General features: G+C 41.8%; 2 protein-coding genes across 2 annotated transcripts in view; both read right to left on the bottom strand.

Annotated features, from left to right (window-relative positions):
• LOC136179336 (NLR family CARD domain-containing protein 3-like) overlaps nucleotides 1-19704 on the bottom strand; it is a 373903-nt gene that overhangs the window by 6604 nt on the left and 347595 nt on the right.
• LOC136179325 (NLR family CARD domain-containing protein 3-like) lies at nucleotides 4064-18521 on the bottom strand. The gene is made up of 6 exons (XM_065955498.1): nucleotides 18074-18521; nucleotides 14040-14251; nucleotides 11915-13760; nucleotides 8769-8942; nucleotides 4713-4886; nucleotides 4064-4241 (listed from the first exon to the last, which is right to left on the bottom strand). Exons 1-6 carry the CDS (start codon nucleotides 18466-18468, stop codon nucleotides 4064-4066), a joined length of 2979 nt encoding a protein of 992 aa, XP_065811570.1. The 5' UTR covers nucleotides 18469-18521.

Raw genomic sequence — 19704 nt, 5'->3', positions numbered from 1 at the left:
ACAGCTGAAGACAGGTGGTGTCTCTTCAGTGTCCTCAGGAAAAAGAGGCGTTGATGAGCCTTCTTGACCAGACTGGAGGTGTTAGTGGACCAGGAGAGGTCCTCTGTGATGTGAGTCCCCAGGAACTTGAAGCTGGAGACACGTTCAACAGCCATCCCGTTGATGTGAATGGGGTTGTGCGTGCTTCCTCTTTCTCTCCTGAAGTCCACGATGATCTCCTTCGTCTTGCTGGTGTTGAGGAGCAGGTTGTTGTCAGCACACCAGGCGGCCAGATGCTGTACCTCCTCCCTGTAGGCTGTGTCATCGTTGTTGCTGATGAGGCCAATCACCGCTGTATCGTCCGCAAACTTGATGATGGTGTTGGATCCATGTACAGGTCTGCAGTCGTGGGTGAAGAGGGAGTAGAGGAATGGGCTCAGCACACAGCCCTGTGGTACGCCTGTGTTGAGTGTGATGGTGGTGGAGCAGGTGTGTCCTGACCTAACATACTGGGGTCTGTTGGTCAGAAAATCCATTATCCAGTAACGGAGGGAGGAGCTGAAGCCCAGGTCTCCGAGTTTAGTGTTCAACTTGGAGGGGATGACAGAGTTGAATGCTGAGCTAAAATCAACAAACAGCATTCGTGCGTATGTGTTGTTATTGTCCAGATGAGTGAGCACAGAGTGCAGCGCAGTGGAGACTGCATCCTCTGTACTCCTATTGCTGCGGTAGGCAAACTGGAATGGGTCCAGTGTGGGTGGGAGGCAGTTTTTCAGGTGTGCTAGGACCAGTCGCTCAAAGCACTTCATTATGATGGGTGTGAGTGCCACAGGGCGGTAGTCGTTCAGGCCTGTCGGGCTGGAGTGTTTCGGCACTGGGACAATGGAGGTGGCTTTGAAGCATGCTGGCACAGCTGCTTGGGCGAGGGACAGGTTGAAGATGTCCGTAAAAACCCCAGTGAGCTGCTCCGCACATGCCCTAAGCACGCGCCCGTGGGTGCCGTCTGGACCAGCAGCCTTTCGAGTGTTGATCCGGCTCAGTGCAGCGTGGACGTCTGTGGAGGTGAGTGAGAGGGGCTAGTTGTCTGCAGGAGGTCTGGTCGTGGTCTGTGTCTCTCTGTTGTCTCTATCGAAACGAGCATAAAAGTGATTTAGCTCGTTCAGGAAGGAGACATCTGTGGTTATCGGGGTGGAGTTTCTGGGTTTATAGTCACTGATGGCCTGGATGCCCTGCCACATGCGTCTGGGGTCGGAGTTGGAGAAGTGTTCCTCTACCTTCAGCTTGTAGCAGTGCTTGGCCTTGATGATGCCCCTCCTCAGGTTTGCCCTGGATACGCTGTAGGCCATTGCATCATCTGATCTGAAGGCGGTGTTGCGGGCCTTCAGCAGGAGACGCACCTCCTTGTTCATCCATGGCTTCTGATTTGGGTACGTGGTGATCTGCTTCCATGTTGTAACACTGTCGATGGTGGTATTGATATAATCCAGCACAGAAGAAGTGTAGGTGTCAATGTCTGTGTGAGAGCCCAAGGTAGCCTGAGAAGCAAACATACTCCAGTCTGTGTGATGGAACTTGTCCTGAAGTACAGAGTCTGTCCCCGCTGGCCACACTTTAATCGTTGTCACTGATGGCTTCACACGTTGGATGAATGGGGAGTACTTGGGGATAAGGAACAAAGAAAGGTGGTCTGACTGTCCCAGGTGGGGGAGGGGGGTCGTGGTGTAGGCCCCTGCGATGTTTGTGTAAACATGGTCCAAAGTTTTGTTTCCTCTTGTATTGCAGGAAACATGCTGGTGAAATTTAGGGAGCACTGTCTTTAAGTTTAAAATCACCTGCAACTATAAATGCAGCCTCCGGGTGAGCACTCATGCACTTTAACTTGTGTCAATACTGTCCATTTACAACTCTGTTTTTGCACATTTACATTCAATCTTCCATATCTAATCTTCCTATTTAAGACTAGTAATGCTTAGTTAAATCCTGGTTGTATATATTCACAGTCTTAGTTTTGATATTTTTAGTACTTATTTACTTTGTATTTAATATTATATTGTGTTTAGATTTGCTAACATTGTGTTTTTTACTCATATATAATGCCACAATTTCCCAGTTTGGGATCAATAAAGTAATTCTATTCTATTCTATTATATTTACACACATTTCTAAGTAAAAGAACAAGTTGATAAATTCCACTCTTTGTGTGGGAATGTTCTTCCTCATTACGCACAGATCCGTGCTCACACACTGTTGATAGATGAGCCCCCTGGACTTTTCTCCTTTCTTCTAGGTCAGTGGTTCTCAAACTTTTTAGACTGCGTACCACCTCCGAAAATATTTGGCTCTCCAAGAACCACCATTATGGTAGACGTTAAAAAACACTGTAGGCCTATTTCTACACACATTTCATGCAAGAGGCAAATTAATTCATAAAAAGAATATTATTTATTATTGACTGCTGGCAGCCACACTGTAGGCCTAATAAGGGCTAGTGCTAGAACTGGCACACACAAAAGTGCAGAACAATAAAAATGACAACTTTATACTAACAACCTGTTTGGAAATATTTAGTCTCCAGTGTTTCCCACACTAACACGATACCTGGGCCCAAGTATATTTCCAACCTGTTCTCAATTAATTTTTCATTAATTCAGAAAATTGCTGCGTGCCTGAGAGAGCGAGAGAGAGCGGGGGAGAGAGAGAGAGAGCGGGGGAGAGAGAGAGAGAGAGCGGGGGAGAGAGAGAGAGAGCTCGTGAGAGTGCAGGCGCCGATCTGCAGGCTCCGTGCAAACAGCGCCGCTTTATTATAGCCTAAGTCTCTGCGTTCAACATAGCAAAACTGCCTTTTTAAAAAAAATCCCTCTCGACTCCTACGGAGTGTTAAGACATCAAAAGAGAGCAGAATCACATCAGCTTCAGAGCTCCAGAGAGAGAGATAGAGGGAGGGGGAGCGATAAGGTCCGCTGTCCGTACATGCATCAAAACTGAAGCTTCTCCTGGCTCCGTTTTAAAAATGTTAATGTACAGCTGCTTGCTGCCGATTGTGTGCTGAACTCCAATAAAGAACAGAATATCTGTTAATGTAGACCTACAGCTGCTTGCTGTTGATTCAGGACTGAACTATAACAGAATATCTGTTAATGTAGACCTACAGCTGCTTGCTGTTGATTCAGGACTGAACTATAACAGAATATCTGTTAATGTAGACCTACAGCTGCTTGCTGTTGATTCAGGACTGAACTATAACAGAATATCGAGTGGAACTTTTCAAAACGCGGGGCGTACTCCTGTTGTTGTTTATGTCTGTGTGCGAACATAAATTGAGCAGATTAAAGTTGTTTGTTGCAAAAACTAGATTAATTTAGAGGGGAAAACACATTTGATATAAATACAACCCAATAGATACAAGACAGATAAGATAAGAGGACGACAAAAAAAAATTGTCATTTTATGCTGAACGGGTTTGTTTTTTATATTGTGGAGATTTCTTTGCATACCACCACAGAGAGCCCGCGTACCACCGGTGGTACCATAGATTGAGAACCACTGTTCTAGGTGTATTTTTCAGCACTTTTGTAGTAATTTGTTTGTATATTTAGTCACTTCTAACTTCTCATCTGCCTTGGTATGATGTTTACATTTTGATGATTAACGTTCTTTGTTTAAATGTGTAACCTTTTTACTAAACCATGTGACTACTACTGATCATGTGACTGGCTGGAAACCGTTAAAGGAAGTAGCTTGGCTGCCATTTTGTACCTGCCCTGATGAAGGCCTGTATGGCTGAAACATGTTTTTATGAATCTGTAGCCCTGATGAATTAAAGGCTTTTTATGCTGAACCCTCTGAGTGCCTCAGACTTCTTCAAAAACTTCTAAGTTGGATCCCCGCACGGAAGAGCACCAGAGGAACTAATTACCAAAATAATTTACAACACCCATGCAGCACTCCATGCATCTGCTTTTTGACTGGAAATATTGTATTTTCAAATTCCAAACATTTCAAGGTTTTTAATGACTGTACGAATCCTGAACTGTGTTTAGTGAAACCCTGTAGAGACCAGGATGGACTAAACCCAACCCTGTACTCACCTCAGAGTCTCCAGTCTGTAGTCTGGATTCTCCTGAAGGTCACACAGCAGCTTCACTCCTGAATCCTGCAGCTTGTTGTCTCTCAGGTCCAGCTCTCTCAGATGGGAGGGGTTGGACTTCAGAGCTGAGGCCAGAGAAGAACAGCTGATCTCTGACAAACTGCAGTAACTCAATCTGAATAAAGAATAAAAGATGTGAATAAAGAGAATGATCAATCAGATGATAACATAACAACATAACTAGGTCCAATAAGTGAGTGTGTCCCTAAAATAAGTAGAGAGACTTTGTCATTCTGTTATTGTGGATCATGTGTGTGTGTGTGTGTGTGTGTGTGTGTGTGTGTGTGTGTGTGTGTGTGTGTGTGTGTGTGTGTGTGTGTGTGTGTGTGTGTGTGTGTGTGTGTGTGTGTCTTCAGTTTTGAACATTTAATAAAAATCAGAAACTTTATAAACTTAAAGAACTCCATTTAAACTATTTCAGTAAAAATCAGATTTTTTTATGATGCAGATTCAAACAAGAAAATAAACATGAACAGCATTCAATCTAAAACTTCATGGACGTCAGAAACATGTGAACATGAAAATGTTTCAGCTGATAATCAAACACATGAGATGTAAAACACAAACAGAGAAGAAGAGAACTGACCTCAGAGTCTCCAGTCTACAGTTTGGACTCTGCAGTCCCTCACTCAGCAGCTTCACTCCTGAATCCTGCAGATTGTTGTCATTCAGGTACAGCTCTCTCAGATGGGAGGGGTTGGACTTCAGAGCTGAGGCCAGAGAAGAACAGCTGATCTCTGACAAACTGCAGCTCCTCAAACTGAATAAAGAATAAAAGATGTGAATAAAGAGAATGATCAATCAGATGATAACATAACAACATAACTAGGTCCAATAAGTGAGTGTGTCCCTAAAATAAGTAGAGAGACTTTGTCATTCTGTTATTGTGGATCATTCAAATGTCAGCTTTCTACAGACATCATCCAAACATTCATACAGCTGTTCATGACAATAAAGACACCAACATGTTACTGACCTCAGTCAAGATTACACAACCAATACTCTACTGAGCTTTACACACCTGGGAGTGTGTGTGTGTGTGTGTGTGTGTGTGTGTGTGTGTGTGTGTGTGTGTGTGTGTGGAAGTGAATGTGAGTGTGTGGAAGTGAATGTGTGTGTGTGTGTCTCTGTGTGTGTGTGTGAGTGTGTGTCTCTCTGTGTGTGTGTGTGTGTGTGTCTCCGTCTCTGTGTGTGTGTGTGTGTGTACTTCATAATAAAATATATATCTGTTAAATTAAGACAGAGATGGGTCGGCTAAGTCTTTTCATCACCAGGTAATGGGGCCTCTAGAGCTGTCAGTATTTAAACAGCAAAGCGTACACTTTTAGGTTATCTCAAGAAATAGCTGATAAAGATGGCAGATACAGTATATCATCATATCAGGTTTCTTACTCAATGTGAAGTGCACTCTAGAGAATGCCTACGCTCCTAATAAAGGTGAAGCTGAATTTCTTTCCAAGTTGAATGTGATTCCATCTCAATAACCGAGTCATTGATCCGGTTGTGGATAGGCCTGGCCGCCCACTTCCATCTGATGGTGCGTTATCAGCAGCACTTCATGAATTAGGCTAAAGGACATTTTGGCAATGACTGACATATGGCGTGTTGTAAATCCTACAGCCTGTGAATACACATTTTATTCTAATGCTCATAACTCATACTCTCGGATTGATTATCTATTTTATCACAATCTATGGTGGAGAATGTGATTGACAGCAATATACATAATATGATTATTTCAGACCACACCCCCTTATCTGCTCTCCTCTCTCTTTCTGTAAATAACTCCCCCCCCCTCTCAGTGACCTGCTGGATCAAACAACTGTGAACTACAGCTTAAAAGCTTTACAACATCCTTTAGGTAAACATTTGACCAAAGACCAGGACACTTCTCATGGCTCTGAGTTTACATTAGACTGCAAATGTCGTCTCTGAAGTGGCAATCAACACACCCACAGATACCTCATGCTGAGATCTGGGAGACCTCAAGGAGTTGTAAAACTGACAGAGACTTTTTGGTCTTCTCAAATTAAAACAATACTGCCCCCTCGTGGATAGTACGAATCGGGTCGTGTTAACAACAGTAGCTCCGAGTAATAATTTCTAATCCAAAATCCTCCAGTGTTTCCCACATAGACGATACTTGGGCGCGCCGCCCAGGTACATTTATGGACGCCCGAGTATTTTTCCTACTTACTTATTTTTTCATTCATTCAAAACATTGCTGCCAGAGAGAGAGAGAGAGGAGGAGGAGGAGGAGGAGAGAGAGAGAAAGAGAGAGAGAGAGCGCTCATGGCTCCGTGCAGCTTCAGAGAAAGAGAGAGAAGGTCCTCTGTCCTCACACTTTTCTTGTAAATGCATCTTACACCAATCAAAACTGAAGCCTCTCATGGCTTCATTTTAAAAATGTTAATATACAGCTGCTTGCTGCTGATTCTGAACTCCTATAAATAACAGAATATCAAGAGGAACTTTTCAAAACGTGAGGCGTACTCCTGGTGTTTGTGCGCGTCTGTGGATAAATTGAACAGATTAAAGTAGTTTGTTGCAAAAGCAAAATTAATTTAGAGGGAAAAATACATTTGATATAAATACAAACCTAATATTAAAATAAACCATAAGACAGGGGTGTCAAAGTCCTATTGGGTCAGGGACCGGATTTGTTCAAATGAGACCTCAAGTGGGCCGGACTAATTTTGCAGACATCACTATAACTCAACACATGGATATATAGGCTAATGTATGATTAAAAAAAAAGACAAAAAAAGGAGAGAGAGAGTGTGAGAGAGAGAGAGAGACTTTAGATGTGTGTGTGTCAGGCCACAGCACAGTTGTCACTCGTTAAGGTTCATCACAGATTAAACCTGCTCACATGAATATGTTGTCACAAACACACAGAGTGTCTTTGATGTAAACAGTCATCTTCAGGTATTTCACTGTCAGGCATCAAATGTTTCCAAACCAACAGACTTGAATTTCTCCTTCAGCGTTGATCACTGCAGTCTGATCAGCTCCGTGTGGAGTTCAACTTCTTTAACTAAGTAAACTCAGTTAAACCACTTTTGATATGAGTCTGGCAGTCTGTTCTTCTACGTGTCCGCAATATCGTGATCTAACTCTGTCACTGACTTTTTATGCACCATGAATCTGTGCCATCTCCGTGCACAATTTCAAGGAAGCATTTTAGCGCTGCTCCACAGTTAAACCAGCGGACCTCTGTATGATCGGACAGCCTGTGTGTGATATTGTTTTCAGATAAGAATGAAATGTTCAGTAATAGTTATATTTTTACAGTCTGATTAAAGCTGGTGATAAAGGCACAACAGCAGGCTACTGCATTTAGAAGTGATGTCACACTGAAACTTTTAGGTGATCAACAAGTTCACCTCTGGGTGACCTAAAAATGAACCATCTGTAAATAAAATCAGGTAATATTCATTTTAATTTACTGTTTTTACAATAACCAGAGGTAAAATAAGTCTATCATCAGGCTCAACGCCGGTGTCCACAAACTACACTGGATGTGAGGAGACGGTCTGGGCCGTTACGCAGGACAGAGAGGATTGTTTTTTATTTGCACGAGCTGCTCTTTGTGGCTCACTCCATAGGAAGCTTTGTTATTATTAGTAAAACTTTTGTTTTCCATCAGTCAAGACAGGAGAAACTGGTAAGAAGTGTGAGGAACTGAAGACCGTCATGATGCACGCAGTGCAGCGCCTCCTGTCGTTAAATCACGTAGCTTTGATAAAATTCTGGCAACTTGTGAGCAAATAAAACTAAAGAAATATCGCTCCTTCGATCTCTCTTGAAAACCTGCATTCTGTGTCACCTCTCTCAGGTGTTCAGCCTGTTTTCTGATGTGATGTATTACCAGCGTAATGCAGGAGCTCGGCCACTCGTCTTTTTCATGATACTCCCTGCTGCGAAAATAGTTCAAAGTGCCCCGTTTGATTAATTTTAGTATCATGATATCAACCTTTACGTTGCTCATTATAGGTTTTAATACAATTCAGGGAAAATAAGTATTACAAAAATTTTATTTATAAAAAATAAAAAAATATTTTTCAATACATTTCCTCCTTCTTCCCAAAACGTCTCACGGGCCAGATGAAACCTGCTGTCGGGCCGTATGTTTGACATCCCTGCCCTAAGATAAGAGTTAGCCCTAACCCCCCAAAAAAAGACGATCGTCTGCAACGAAAAGTGAACTAAGTAATATTTATTCTAGTTATAGAGAAGACATTCAATCAAAGAGTCTTCAATTTAAACTTTCCTTTGACAGTTTCAGAATCTCACAGTGTCACAAACATCTCAGACAAAACAAGTGTTTGACTTTATTTTTACGTCTGATGGTTGAAATTGGAATGATTGTTTTTCTTTGTTTAATTATTCATAATTTATCTAAAAATCAGCTGTTCAGGTGGTAAAGAGTGAAATATACAACAAGTTATTTTTTTTATATATTTAGGTTTAAAATGTAAGGCTTTAAATTGCTACCACTCTGTGGATAAAACCACAGAAGAAGAAAATGGACTTCAGCATTAAGATGCTCAGTGTGGATCATTTGATTATCAGCCTGAAGTCTACAGTTTAGTTTCACATCATATGAATCTGAACAGAGAAATTAAACCTGTTGTCTTACCTCAGAGTCTCCAGTCTACAGTTTGGACTCTGCAGTCCAGAACACAGCAGCTTCACTCCTGAATCCTGCAGCTTGTTTCCGCTCAGGTCCAGCTCTCTCAGATGGGAGGGGTTGCACTTCAGAGCTGAGGCCACGACTTCACAGTGAGTCTCTGACAGTCCACAGTAAAAAAACCTGTCATGACATTAATGGTACATAATATGTTATTTAAAGGAATGTCTTAATATTTTGACAAATTGTGTTCAATCACATCAGAGGTTCAGCTGATCTGAACTCACTTTTGTAAACAAACATTTCCATCACTTGTAAACGTGTGTGTGTGTGTGTGTGTGAGTGTGAGTGTGAGTGTAAATAAAGTATAGCATAGTTATACATGAATGATGGGTAAAACATTTACCCGCCCTGTGGCAGATAGCCCTCTGAAATGTACTCGCCAAAAAGACAATCTACGCGTTTGGCAGTTGTTCATTTCAGACCCTGAGTATACATCATTACATCATACATAATATCAAATCAAGGCTTATAGTATTCAAGTAATAGGCTATTAATGACAGGAAATGTTTCAACATTTAAAGAAAATACTGACATGCTCTTTGTCTCGCTTTTTAACAGAGAAAAAAGTTTATTTTAGATCTTTAACTTTACTATTTTGAGGCTGGAACGAGTTTTCATTGTAGCCATGTAGGCTAACTCATTTAGCTGCAATCTGCTCATAGAGTCAGAGCAGAACAAACAGCAGACCGGGGACTCAATTTATGTTGTTTGTTGTCACAAATTGTAAAGAACTGTGGCTTAAGAATCAGGCTGTGTTAACTTGTCACTGTGTAGCTTTATTCTGAACTCACACACTGCACGTAACAACAATGCACTCTATCAGGTACGGTGGCTGAGGAGGATCACAGTGCAAAGTCGCACTTCACAACAGCGCTTCTAGCGCTCTAATGATACATTACACAAATCACTCTGTTACGTTACTTTTATTAACCCCTAACCCCCCGTTACATGCTCAACTTTGTCAAAGCTAACTAGAGAAAGAAATCTTGTTTTTTAAGCTTATAGCAAATGAATTGTTCTCAGATGAATTCTTATTTTGAGTTTGTAAATTTGTAATAAAGGGGCACTTAAGAGACGGGGGGGGGGGGGTTGTGACAACAAACAACATAAATTGAGTCCCCAGTCTGCTGACACAACTTCCTTTAAAAAAAATAAAGGTGAGCATAATTCTTTTAATTTTCTACGGAACATAATACCTTACTAACACAATTAAATGTACTGGAACAAATGTGTGTAAAACAAAAAGAAAATGTATTATTTTGTCCGGTTTACTTTTTTCTCCACCCGGCCACCTTCTGTCTGTAACGTGATGTAAGGTATTACTGTTGGTAACTTCAGTAATCATGTCACTTTTACTAAACAGTTATCTGGTTAATGGTGTTACTTTAAGTTCTTCTACTGTCAGTGTTGCTCCCCCGACCTGGCCTAGTGGTGCCAGAGAAGAAGTTTCTGGATGTAAATACAAAGAAGCAACACAGTTTAGCTGTGTTCAACTTGCCTCTCTTTGGGGTATTATGCTCCTCACAAGCGCTATGCGCCCTCTAGTGACATGATTGAGGATTGCAATAGTAACAAGTTCAGTGCACTGGAATTCGGCTCTAAACAGATATTTTAGACACATAAACATAAAAAGATATGTTGGGGTCTATTTTTAACTCAATACATTTGTTCTGACTGTCCCAATGACTTTTAACACAGTTTTCAAATCTTGTCATCCATTTTTAACTTTTTGATAACCTTTGTTTTTAGCTTTAGACGATACACATTTTAATGAATTATATACAGGTTTTTTTTAACCCTTTACATCAGCATAAAGTGAGGACAGAAAAACTAATCAAATGTCCCTTTCCACGCACGCTAACACAACTCGTCAGACTTTAATCTCGTGACGTTGGCTCGAGTCCATGAAGGAGGAAAACAAAAATGTCCGAGCGGTTTAAATCAAGACAAAGAGAAATATTCTTGATTTACTTAATAGACCGTGTGCAGGAGTTAACCTTTAAATCAGCATTCAACATTATCCCAGTCTTTGGTTAATGGGGTTGTAATTAGGGCTGCCGCGGTGATCCAAGGTGGCTCAATAGCGTGGTGTGAGGTAATATCACACTGTACAGACACTGTTCATGATTATAACTGTTTCAGCTGTGTGTGTGTGTGTGTGTGTGTGTGTGTGTGTGTGTGTGTGTGTGTGTGTGTGTGTGTGTGTGTTTATCCTTTTTGATAAATCTTATAGTTAGGGCTGACGCTGGTGTAGACCAGATCCTAGTTCTGCTGCTATAGACTTAGACTACCAGGAGAACTGATACCTCTCTCTCTCTCTCTCTCTCTCTCTCTCTCTCTCTCTCTCTCTCTCTCTCTCTCTCTCTCTCTCTCTCTCTCTCTCTCTCTCTCTCTCTCTCTCTCTCTCTCTCTCTCTCTCTCTCTCTCTCTCTCTCTCTCTCTCTCTCTCTCTCTCCCTCTCCCTCTCCCTCTCCCTCTCTCTCCCTCTCTCTCCCTCTCTCTCCCTCTCTCATTTCTCACATCTCTCGCATCATTTCCTGGGAACTCCTGAGGTCTATGAGGTCCCCCCCCCCCCGTTCCCTATCCCTCTTCCTGCATCTGATCCCATCTCCCCCTTTCCTTTTTTCAAGCCAGGTCCAGTCTTGGCACGAGGGCTGTTTCATCATGAGCCGGTAATTTACATGAGCTGTAAATGTTGCTGCTTTGCTAAGGTGCTCATGATGGATCTTTAGGTCTTTGTAATATTGAAATAAGTAAGGTCTTTTTACCTGCTCTTTTATGATATTAAACAAGAGTAAAGTCTTCAGATGACACTTGTTATGAATCTTATCTTGTTGTTACCGTGGTTATTCATTTTTGTGGTTACCGCGACAGCCCTAGTTGTAATGATAATAATATTTATTGTAACAATAATCACTGTTGTTATTACTGACACTAATAGGATGATAAGAAAACTTGTAACAAAATACAAGTGACTGAAGAGTTTGTTAATATTTCAGATAAACACTGTTTTCAAAAACCTAGATATTGTATAGTATATATTTGAAGAACTAAACTTATCTTTACTCATATTTAATCACATCTGGACTTACTTTGCCTTCCTGCAGTTCCTCACAGCTGGAATCAGTCTCAGTCGTCCCTGGTCTGATGTCTTGTACTTCCTCAGGTGCAGCTCATCCAGAACCTCCTCTGACATCTGCAGCATGTAGGCCAGAGCAGAGCAGTGGATCACAGAGAGTTTCTCCACTGATCTGTTCTCTGACTTCAGGAACTCTTGGATCTCCTGATGGACTGAGAGGTCGTTCATCTCTGTCAGACAGTGGAAGATGTTGATGCTTCTGTCAGGAGAGATATCTTTACTGTTCATCTTCTTCAGGTTTTTGATGACTCTCTGGATCATTTCTGGACTGTTGTCTCTCCGACCCAGCAGGACTCCTAAGAGTCTCTGGTTGGACTCCAGAGAGAGGCCATGAAGGAAGCGAACAAACAGGTCCAGGTGACCATTTTTACTTTTCAGGGATTTCTCCATGGCACTCCTCAGGAAGACATCCAGGGATGAGTCATCACTTTCAGGAGTTTGAAAAATGATGTTTTTCAGGAAAGCCTTCACTACACCTCTCTTCCTGTTTGTCAAACAGTGGAACCTGTAGACTGCAGCCAGGAACTCCTGAACGCTCAGATGAACAAAGCAGTAGACTGTTTTCTGGAAGATCACACACTCTGTTTTGAAGATCTCTGTACAAACTCCTGAGTACACCGAGGCCTCTGTGACATCCAGACCACAACGCTCCAGGTCTTCTTTATAGAACATGATGTTTCCTTTCTCCAGATGTTCAAACGCCAGCCTCCCCAGCTTCAGAAGAACTTCCCTGTCAGCCTCCATCAGCTCATGTGGACTTGTCGCACGTCCCTCATCATACTTGTTCTTCTTCCTCTTTGTCTGAACCAGCAGGAAGTGTGAGTACATGTCAGTCAGGGTCTTGGGCAGCTCTCCTCTCTGCTCTGTGCTCATCATGTGCTCCAGAACTGTGGCAGTGATCCAGCAGAAGACCGGGATCAGACACATGATGTGGAGGCTCCTGGATGTCTTGATGTGTGAGATGATTCTGCTGGACAGATCTTCATCATCACTGAACCTCCTCCTGAAGTACTCCTCTTTCTGGGCGTCAGTGAAGCCTCGTACTTCTGTTAGCCTGTCAACACATGCAGGAGGAATCTGATTGGCTGCTGCAGGTCGAGAAGTTATCCAGATGAGAGCTGAGGGGAGCAGATTCCCCTTGATGAGGTTTGTCAACAGTGTGTTTAATGGTGATTTCTTTGTGACATAAGACACAACCTCTCTGTTTTTGAAGTCCAACGACGGTCTGCTTTCATCCAGGCCGTCAAAGATGAACAACAGTTTACAGACAGCGAGCGTCTCTGCTGTGACCTTCTGTAATGTTGGATGGAAAACACGGAGCAGCTCAAGAAGACTGTACTCCTCATCTCTGATCAAGTTCAGCTCCCTGAATGAAAGCAGGATCACCAGACTGACGTCTTGGTTCTCTGAGCCGTCTGCCCAGTCCAGAGTGAACTTCTGCACTGAGAAGGTTTTTCCAACACCAGCGACGCCGTTTGTCAGAACCACTCTGATGGGTTTCTGTTGGTCGGGTTGAGCTTCTGTCTTTTGGTTCTGTTGGTCGGGTAAGGCTTTAAAGATGTCCTGACACTTGATTGGAGTCTCATGGAGGGTCTTCTTTTTAGAGTCTGTCTCAAGCTGTCTCACCTCATGTTGGGTGTTCACCTCTTCACTCTGTCCCTCTGTGATGTAGAGCTCAGTGTAGATCCTGTTGAGGAGGGTTCTACTTCCTGTTTCATCACTTCCTTCAGTCACATGTTCACATCTTTTCCTCAGACTGATCTTAAGTTCATCTGTAACCTCCTGCAGACCTCTATCTGCTGAAAGAGAAGAAACATATCCTGAGACTGGATTTATAAAATGATCAAATAAACAATTTTCATTATTACACATTAAGCAAACTGCATGACACAAAAACATCCCTGTAATAAATGTGTGCTGCTACAAGAGAAATAAAATATACTGAATATAAACTGACAGCAAGAATCAGATAAAATGTAAATGTTTCATTTAACTATATATCAATGAAAATACTAACTGCTCTGTCTTGTTTTTAGACACAATGACTTCAGTCTTACTTATTACAGTGCTGGACTTACTGGATCTCTGCAGTCCTCCTCTTATTTTAGATCGCTTTCCAGACTGGGGACAGGAGGACTCTCCTGATGAAGTAGACTGGTCCCAGTATGAGGTGAGACACTGTCTACAGAACCAGTGTCCACATCTGGTAGAAACTGGATCTCTTGGGACACACTGACACAAAGCACAGCTGGACAGCTGCTCCTCCACAGAAACAGACCCCTTTGTTATTCTGTGGAGATAAGGGAAATCATAAAGCCGTGAAAACTGACACTGACATTTAGAAACCAGTGGTGGACTGAATCAAATAAAGACACAAAACGTTTTAAAAAGGTGTGCCATGTCCTCCGCAGTGAGCATGTGCAGAAGTCTGTCTGTGTAACCATAGAGTCTACCACCTGAGTCCAATAACTGACCTACAAGTGAGATGTTATTTTCAACCAGTTTTCAAAAAACAGGGATTCATTTTTGTAGAGAATGTCCTTATTGTTCCAGATGTAATATCTGTGTGGAGAGAAGTTATGTTTCAAGATGAGAGACCAAGTCAAGAGTATCTGTTTATGGAAGTTGGATAGTTTGATCAGGATTTTACTGATATTATAGTTGCACAGTAATAAAATTCCAGGCCACCAACTTTAGAAAAAACATAATTAGTGAAGTTTCTGACGTAACTAGGACAGAGATAATATACTGCTCCTTTAAGTTTATAACGTGTACATCTGGAGAGATTTGTATCTGAAGGAGATTTAGGAGTCCCCTCAAGTTGAATGTTTACATTGAGGTGTTGTGTAGGATTGTAGTATTGCCAAATATGGATGTGTTACATGATGTTTTTTTTGACCCATGATGAAAAGCAGACGTTTAGATGCATATAGGCGATTGTCTCTGTATGTTCGGGGAGATCATTATTTAGCTTCTTGATCCTCCTGGTCAGACGTGACCAGTGACTCTAAATAAAATTATACTCTTTGAAAGCAAGTCAGACTCAACGGCTAATTTCTTCATCAAACATACCAACAACAAGGAAATCCACATAATTAGGAATCATATTCCATAGAGATGTTTGGTTATTTAAAATGTCTCAGCCTGTTCACTTTGAATGTTAAGAGCTGTGAAGTCTAAAAAGTTCAAGCCCCCACATTGACTCGTGTTTATTGTCACGTTCTTTTTAACATAATGTATTTTGTTTTTCCACAGAAAGTTAAACAACGTATAATCAAATCTTTTGGTTACATTTTAGTCAACATCCAAAGATAGAGCCGGATTAGTGAGTCTGGAAATGCCCTCAGCTTTTGAGAGAAAGGTCCTTCGTCTCAGAGATAAATCTCTTTGTAAACAAGAGTTTTATCAACGATGGGATTCAAATTTAAGGTACACCTTATATTTTGCTCCTTGGTGATAACTACTCCCAGGTATGTGACCTGCTGATTCACTGGATTATTACAAATATGGGGAACATTACAATCTTTAACAGCCATAAGTTCAAAGTGTTTAATATTTAGGTTGAGACCTGAGACCTTTGAAAAGTTATTAATCAGCTTTATAGAGAGCTGCACACTGAGCATGTGCAGGAGCTGTGTCACGACCTGCACACTGAGCATGTGCAGGAGCTGTGTCACGACCTGCACACTGAGCATGTGCAGGAGCTGTGTCACGACCTGCACACTGAGCATGTGCAGGAGCTGTGTCACGACCTGCACACTGAGCATGTGCAGGAGCTGTGTCATGAGTTAAAAAAAGAAGTACCGTAAAATCTGAAATATAAGTTGCACTGGTATAAGACGCGTTGTGTTTTTGAAGGTCTCTCAGAGAGAAAATAAAGTTTACACTGTCTTCCTGCGTGACAGTTTTTATTGTGTTCAGCGAAGTCCAAAACCTGCAGTTACTGTTCAGCTCTGTCACCCTTTTAGTCTGTTTTCTCTTTGTGGAGTCTGCTCTCCTACCAGCTACAGTACGGTAGTCGAGCTCTCAGCCTGCAGGGAAAGTTGTGAAGCAGAGACTCCTAGCTTGCGAGCTCTCTGCCCGACTCCACTTGTTTCTCTTTAACTTTAATAAAGGACTCTTTCAATCAAAAGAGCGTTCAACAAGGTTTATTTATGGAACAATATCCTACAGTTTTCTGTAAATTCATTATTATGACCTCTTGAGGGAAAAGTTTTGAAAAAGTAGCGCAGCCAGACTGGTCTGTGTCGCTGTCTTTCCCAGAACAGCATGCACTCAGCTCTTAATACACTGAGGGCCTGATTTACTAAAGTCCCAAGTAAAGAGTACTAAACTGTGTGTTCACTCCAAAAAATTGCACGTTTGGTGAGTGTGTGTTTTTCGGGTGATCAACTAAGAAAGTTTGCGTGAATGACAGCAGGTGTAAACCTTGTGGAGGCGGTACTATTTAAGTTGGGTTTTTGTGTGTTCTACTGGTTTACGTCATGGAGAGTTTGGACGGAAAGCAGAACGACGGCAAGCGCAAAATAGGTATCAGTGGAAGAGGTAAATGAACGTCCAGTATTTCTGAGTTATAGCAGATGAAACTGAATATTACAAAAAGAAAATTTGGCTCATAAGAAAACCTCTGCATTAAACAGGGCCTCTGTTTTCTTCATCTTTTGAAGATGAATTGTCATACATTGTGCAGGAGGTGTGAGCTGTGTCCTCTGTGGCGCTCAGGCGTGACACTCGGCACATTGTTGAGCACCAGACAGCTGGCCAGCGCTGTGTCTGATCGGACATAAACGCTCTTCCTAAGAGTTATCTAAGACGGGGGTACAAGCAGTGGTGAGGTCCCCCCAGTCAAGCGTAGCAGCAGCGGGCTTTAGAGGGAGGAGACGAGCGCACTATGGAGAGGAGCGCACCAGAGGACACGAGCTGGGGGAGAGACGCACAACCCGAGAAAAAGGAAATCCCAAGTTTAAAATAAAATGTTGGTGAGAAGAGGGAAATAGGAAGAAATAAACGTCAGTGTTGAGATTCTTTAGAATGCAGAGGCTGTGAATGTTCAGTTTTGTTTAAATAGGCAACAATATAGTTTAATCATGGTGTTTCCTGCTGTCATTCCAAACTTATTAACATGTGTGGAGAATAACATGATCTGTATGTCTTCTTTTGTTGTGCCTATGTCTCCTCCTAACTTCAATAACAGCAGTCTGTTGTGTGTAACACTGGTCTCCTGGGTTAGCACCTTCTTTTCAAAGGTGTTAAATTCAGACACCGTCACAATCACCTCAGTTTTTGTCAGGCTTGGTAAATCACAATGCGTGTACTAACTTAACTTGTTTGCATTTTCTCCTTTCTCGGGCAGAAACGCCCCATATTGAATATTCATTAAGTCAAACGTACTAAATGGTCAATGCGTGTTGTTTTGTTCATATGAAAGACGCAGTCCTCACTGCGCTCCGTTAGTAGATCAGTTAACACATTTTTTGTGGGTGGTATCAAGTTTGCACACGTTTTAAGACACACAAACCTTTAGTAAATCAGGCCCAATGAATGAGGATGGTTTTTTAATCGCGTCCGGCCGCACCCAGTGATGGTGACTTCTGCACCCGCGGTAATGATGGCTCATGTGTCAACATTTTATACTGGTATATTAGTAAGACCCAGCCAACTTTTAAGATGAAATAAAAACAGGTATTAAAAGTGCATCTTACACCGGATTTTACGGTACTTCAGTAAAAAAAGATCTCATTATGTAGTCATGTTAGAAAACATTAAAAAAGACAAACAAAGAGTGGACACAACAGAAAAAATGATTGAAAGAAAACGATCACAGCAGATCTCACTAAACTTCAGGATCAGTTTAAAAGACTTCTTCCTGCAGAATCACAGAGAAGACGACTAGATACACAACCAAAGAGTCAATACTGAAATCATATTATCTGATCTATAAACATATAATACATATATATAATCCTTAGTATGTTGTTATGAGTTCAGTGACTTTCTCTGTATGATCACTGTGTGCAGGTTGATGATTAAAAACAAGAAAATCAACACATTATGGTGTTCAGGACTCTTTCTTTTAGTTTGACAGTTTGGTGATTAAAAAAAGTTCTCTTACTGTGGATCTGAGGGTCCTGGTTCATTACTGAAGGCTGGAGGAAAATCTTTAGACCGGTCACTCTTCATAGAGAGACAGCTGGACAGAGGAGACTCTGCTCTGTCCTCCTCTTTGTCTCCTCGATCACTCATCTTCTGATCTGAGGGTCCTGGTTCATTACTGAAGAGTGGAGGATCACCTTTAGACCAGTCACTCTTCATAGAGAGACAGCTGGACAGAGGAGACTCTGCTCTGTCCTCCTCTTTGTCTCCTCGATCACTCATCTTCTGATCTGAGGGTCCTGGTTCATTACTGAAGAGTGGAGGATCACCTTTAGACCAGTCACTCTTCATAGAGAGACAGCTGGACAGAGGAGACTCTGCTCTGTCCTCCTCTTTGTCTCCTCGATCACTCATCTTCTGATCTCCAGATTGATCAGAGGACAATAAAAGACGTTCATGCAGGTAAAACAACCTGAGGACATAATAACAAACAGGTGAGACACAAGCAGGAAAAATGTGAAAGACGGAGATGGTCAAGTGTCCACATCTCATTACCTGATGTGATCCTTCATTTGATTTTCTCTTCCTTCCTGTCTGTCTAAGTACCTGATGCAGCACCTCAGTGCACTTTGTTTTGATCCTAACATGATTTGTCCGTCTGATCTGCCCTGAATAATGCCAATAACAAGACATTGAGTCTTAAACTTTAAACATTAAAATAACATGTTAGTATTTAACAGCAACCATGACCTTTAGGACATTTGTACAACTAGAAGTGTATAAAACAGGGTTGGAAATCAGCACTCGTCACATACGGGTGTCTTTTTGCAGTGGCGGGTGAATTTGCTCAACCTACCGACCACAGTGGCAGAGCGAGGGTCACAATGGTGCTCTATATGCTGGAATGGCTTTGCTTGGTGTAACATGATTAACAGAGCACAGACTAGCATCTCTTTAACAGCGGGTCAACCAGCTTCAGGTGTGTTTAAACTGACGCCTCGCTGTCTCAAGTCCAACATGATGAAAAGAAGAGCGCTGTGGCGTTGATTTGGGCTCAAAGGAGCAGCTGTAAATATTATAACTCCTTTACATCGTCCTCATGTTTTCTTGGTGATATTTATTTGATCTAAAGAAAATATGAAACACAAGGAGCTAAAACACAACATATATTGCACATTACCCATATCGAGAAAAAGATATCAAAATATAAAAGCATGTAAGAACATCATGACGCCATGATGTTTCTGCTGGAAATGTCCAATGATGAAATGGTGAAACAGACAGTGGCTTATCTTAGAATTTATTGGGCCGAGGTCAGACAACAGCAACAGAACACAAATGGCTGACAAACTTTTCATGTTAACGGTCCTGTTATATTCTGTTAGCTGGTACAGCCTACAAATTCTTTTACCATTTGGGAAGACTTCTAAAAGGCTAGAGAGGTGACATTACCTTCACTTGAAACTGTCAGATATCTACATTGAAGTCATTTAAGCTCACAACATACACTCGGCTCCTCTCCAAAAATAGATCTGCTGCTATGAGAGTCTTACACAAACTGTTACATCCACACAGACCTAAACCAATGACCCTTAGATGGTCGACAGATTTAAAATGATATATCCACAAAATGATTCAAGTGAATGATTA

This window comes from Labrus bergylta, chromosome 5 (assembly GCF_963930695.1).
Source record: "Labrus bergylta chromosome 5, fLabBer1.1, whole genome shotgun sequence".
In the NCBI taxonomy this organism is placed as follows: domain Eukaryota; kingdom Metazoa; phylum Chordata; class Actinopteri; order Labriformes; family Labridae; genus Labrus; species Labrus bergylta.
This window is presented reverse-complemented; position numbering and strand designations above follow the sequence as displayed.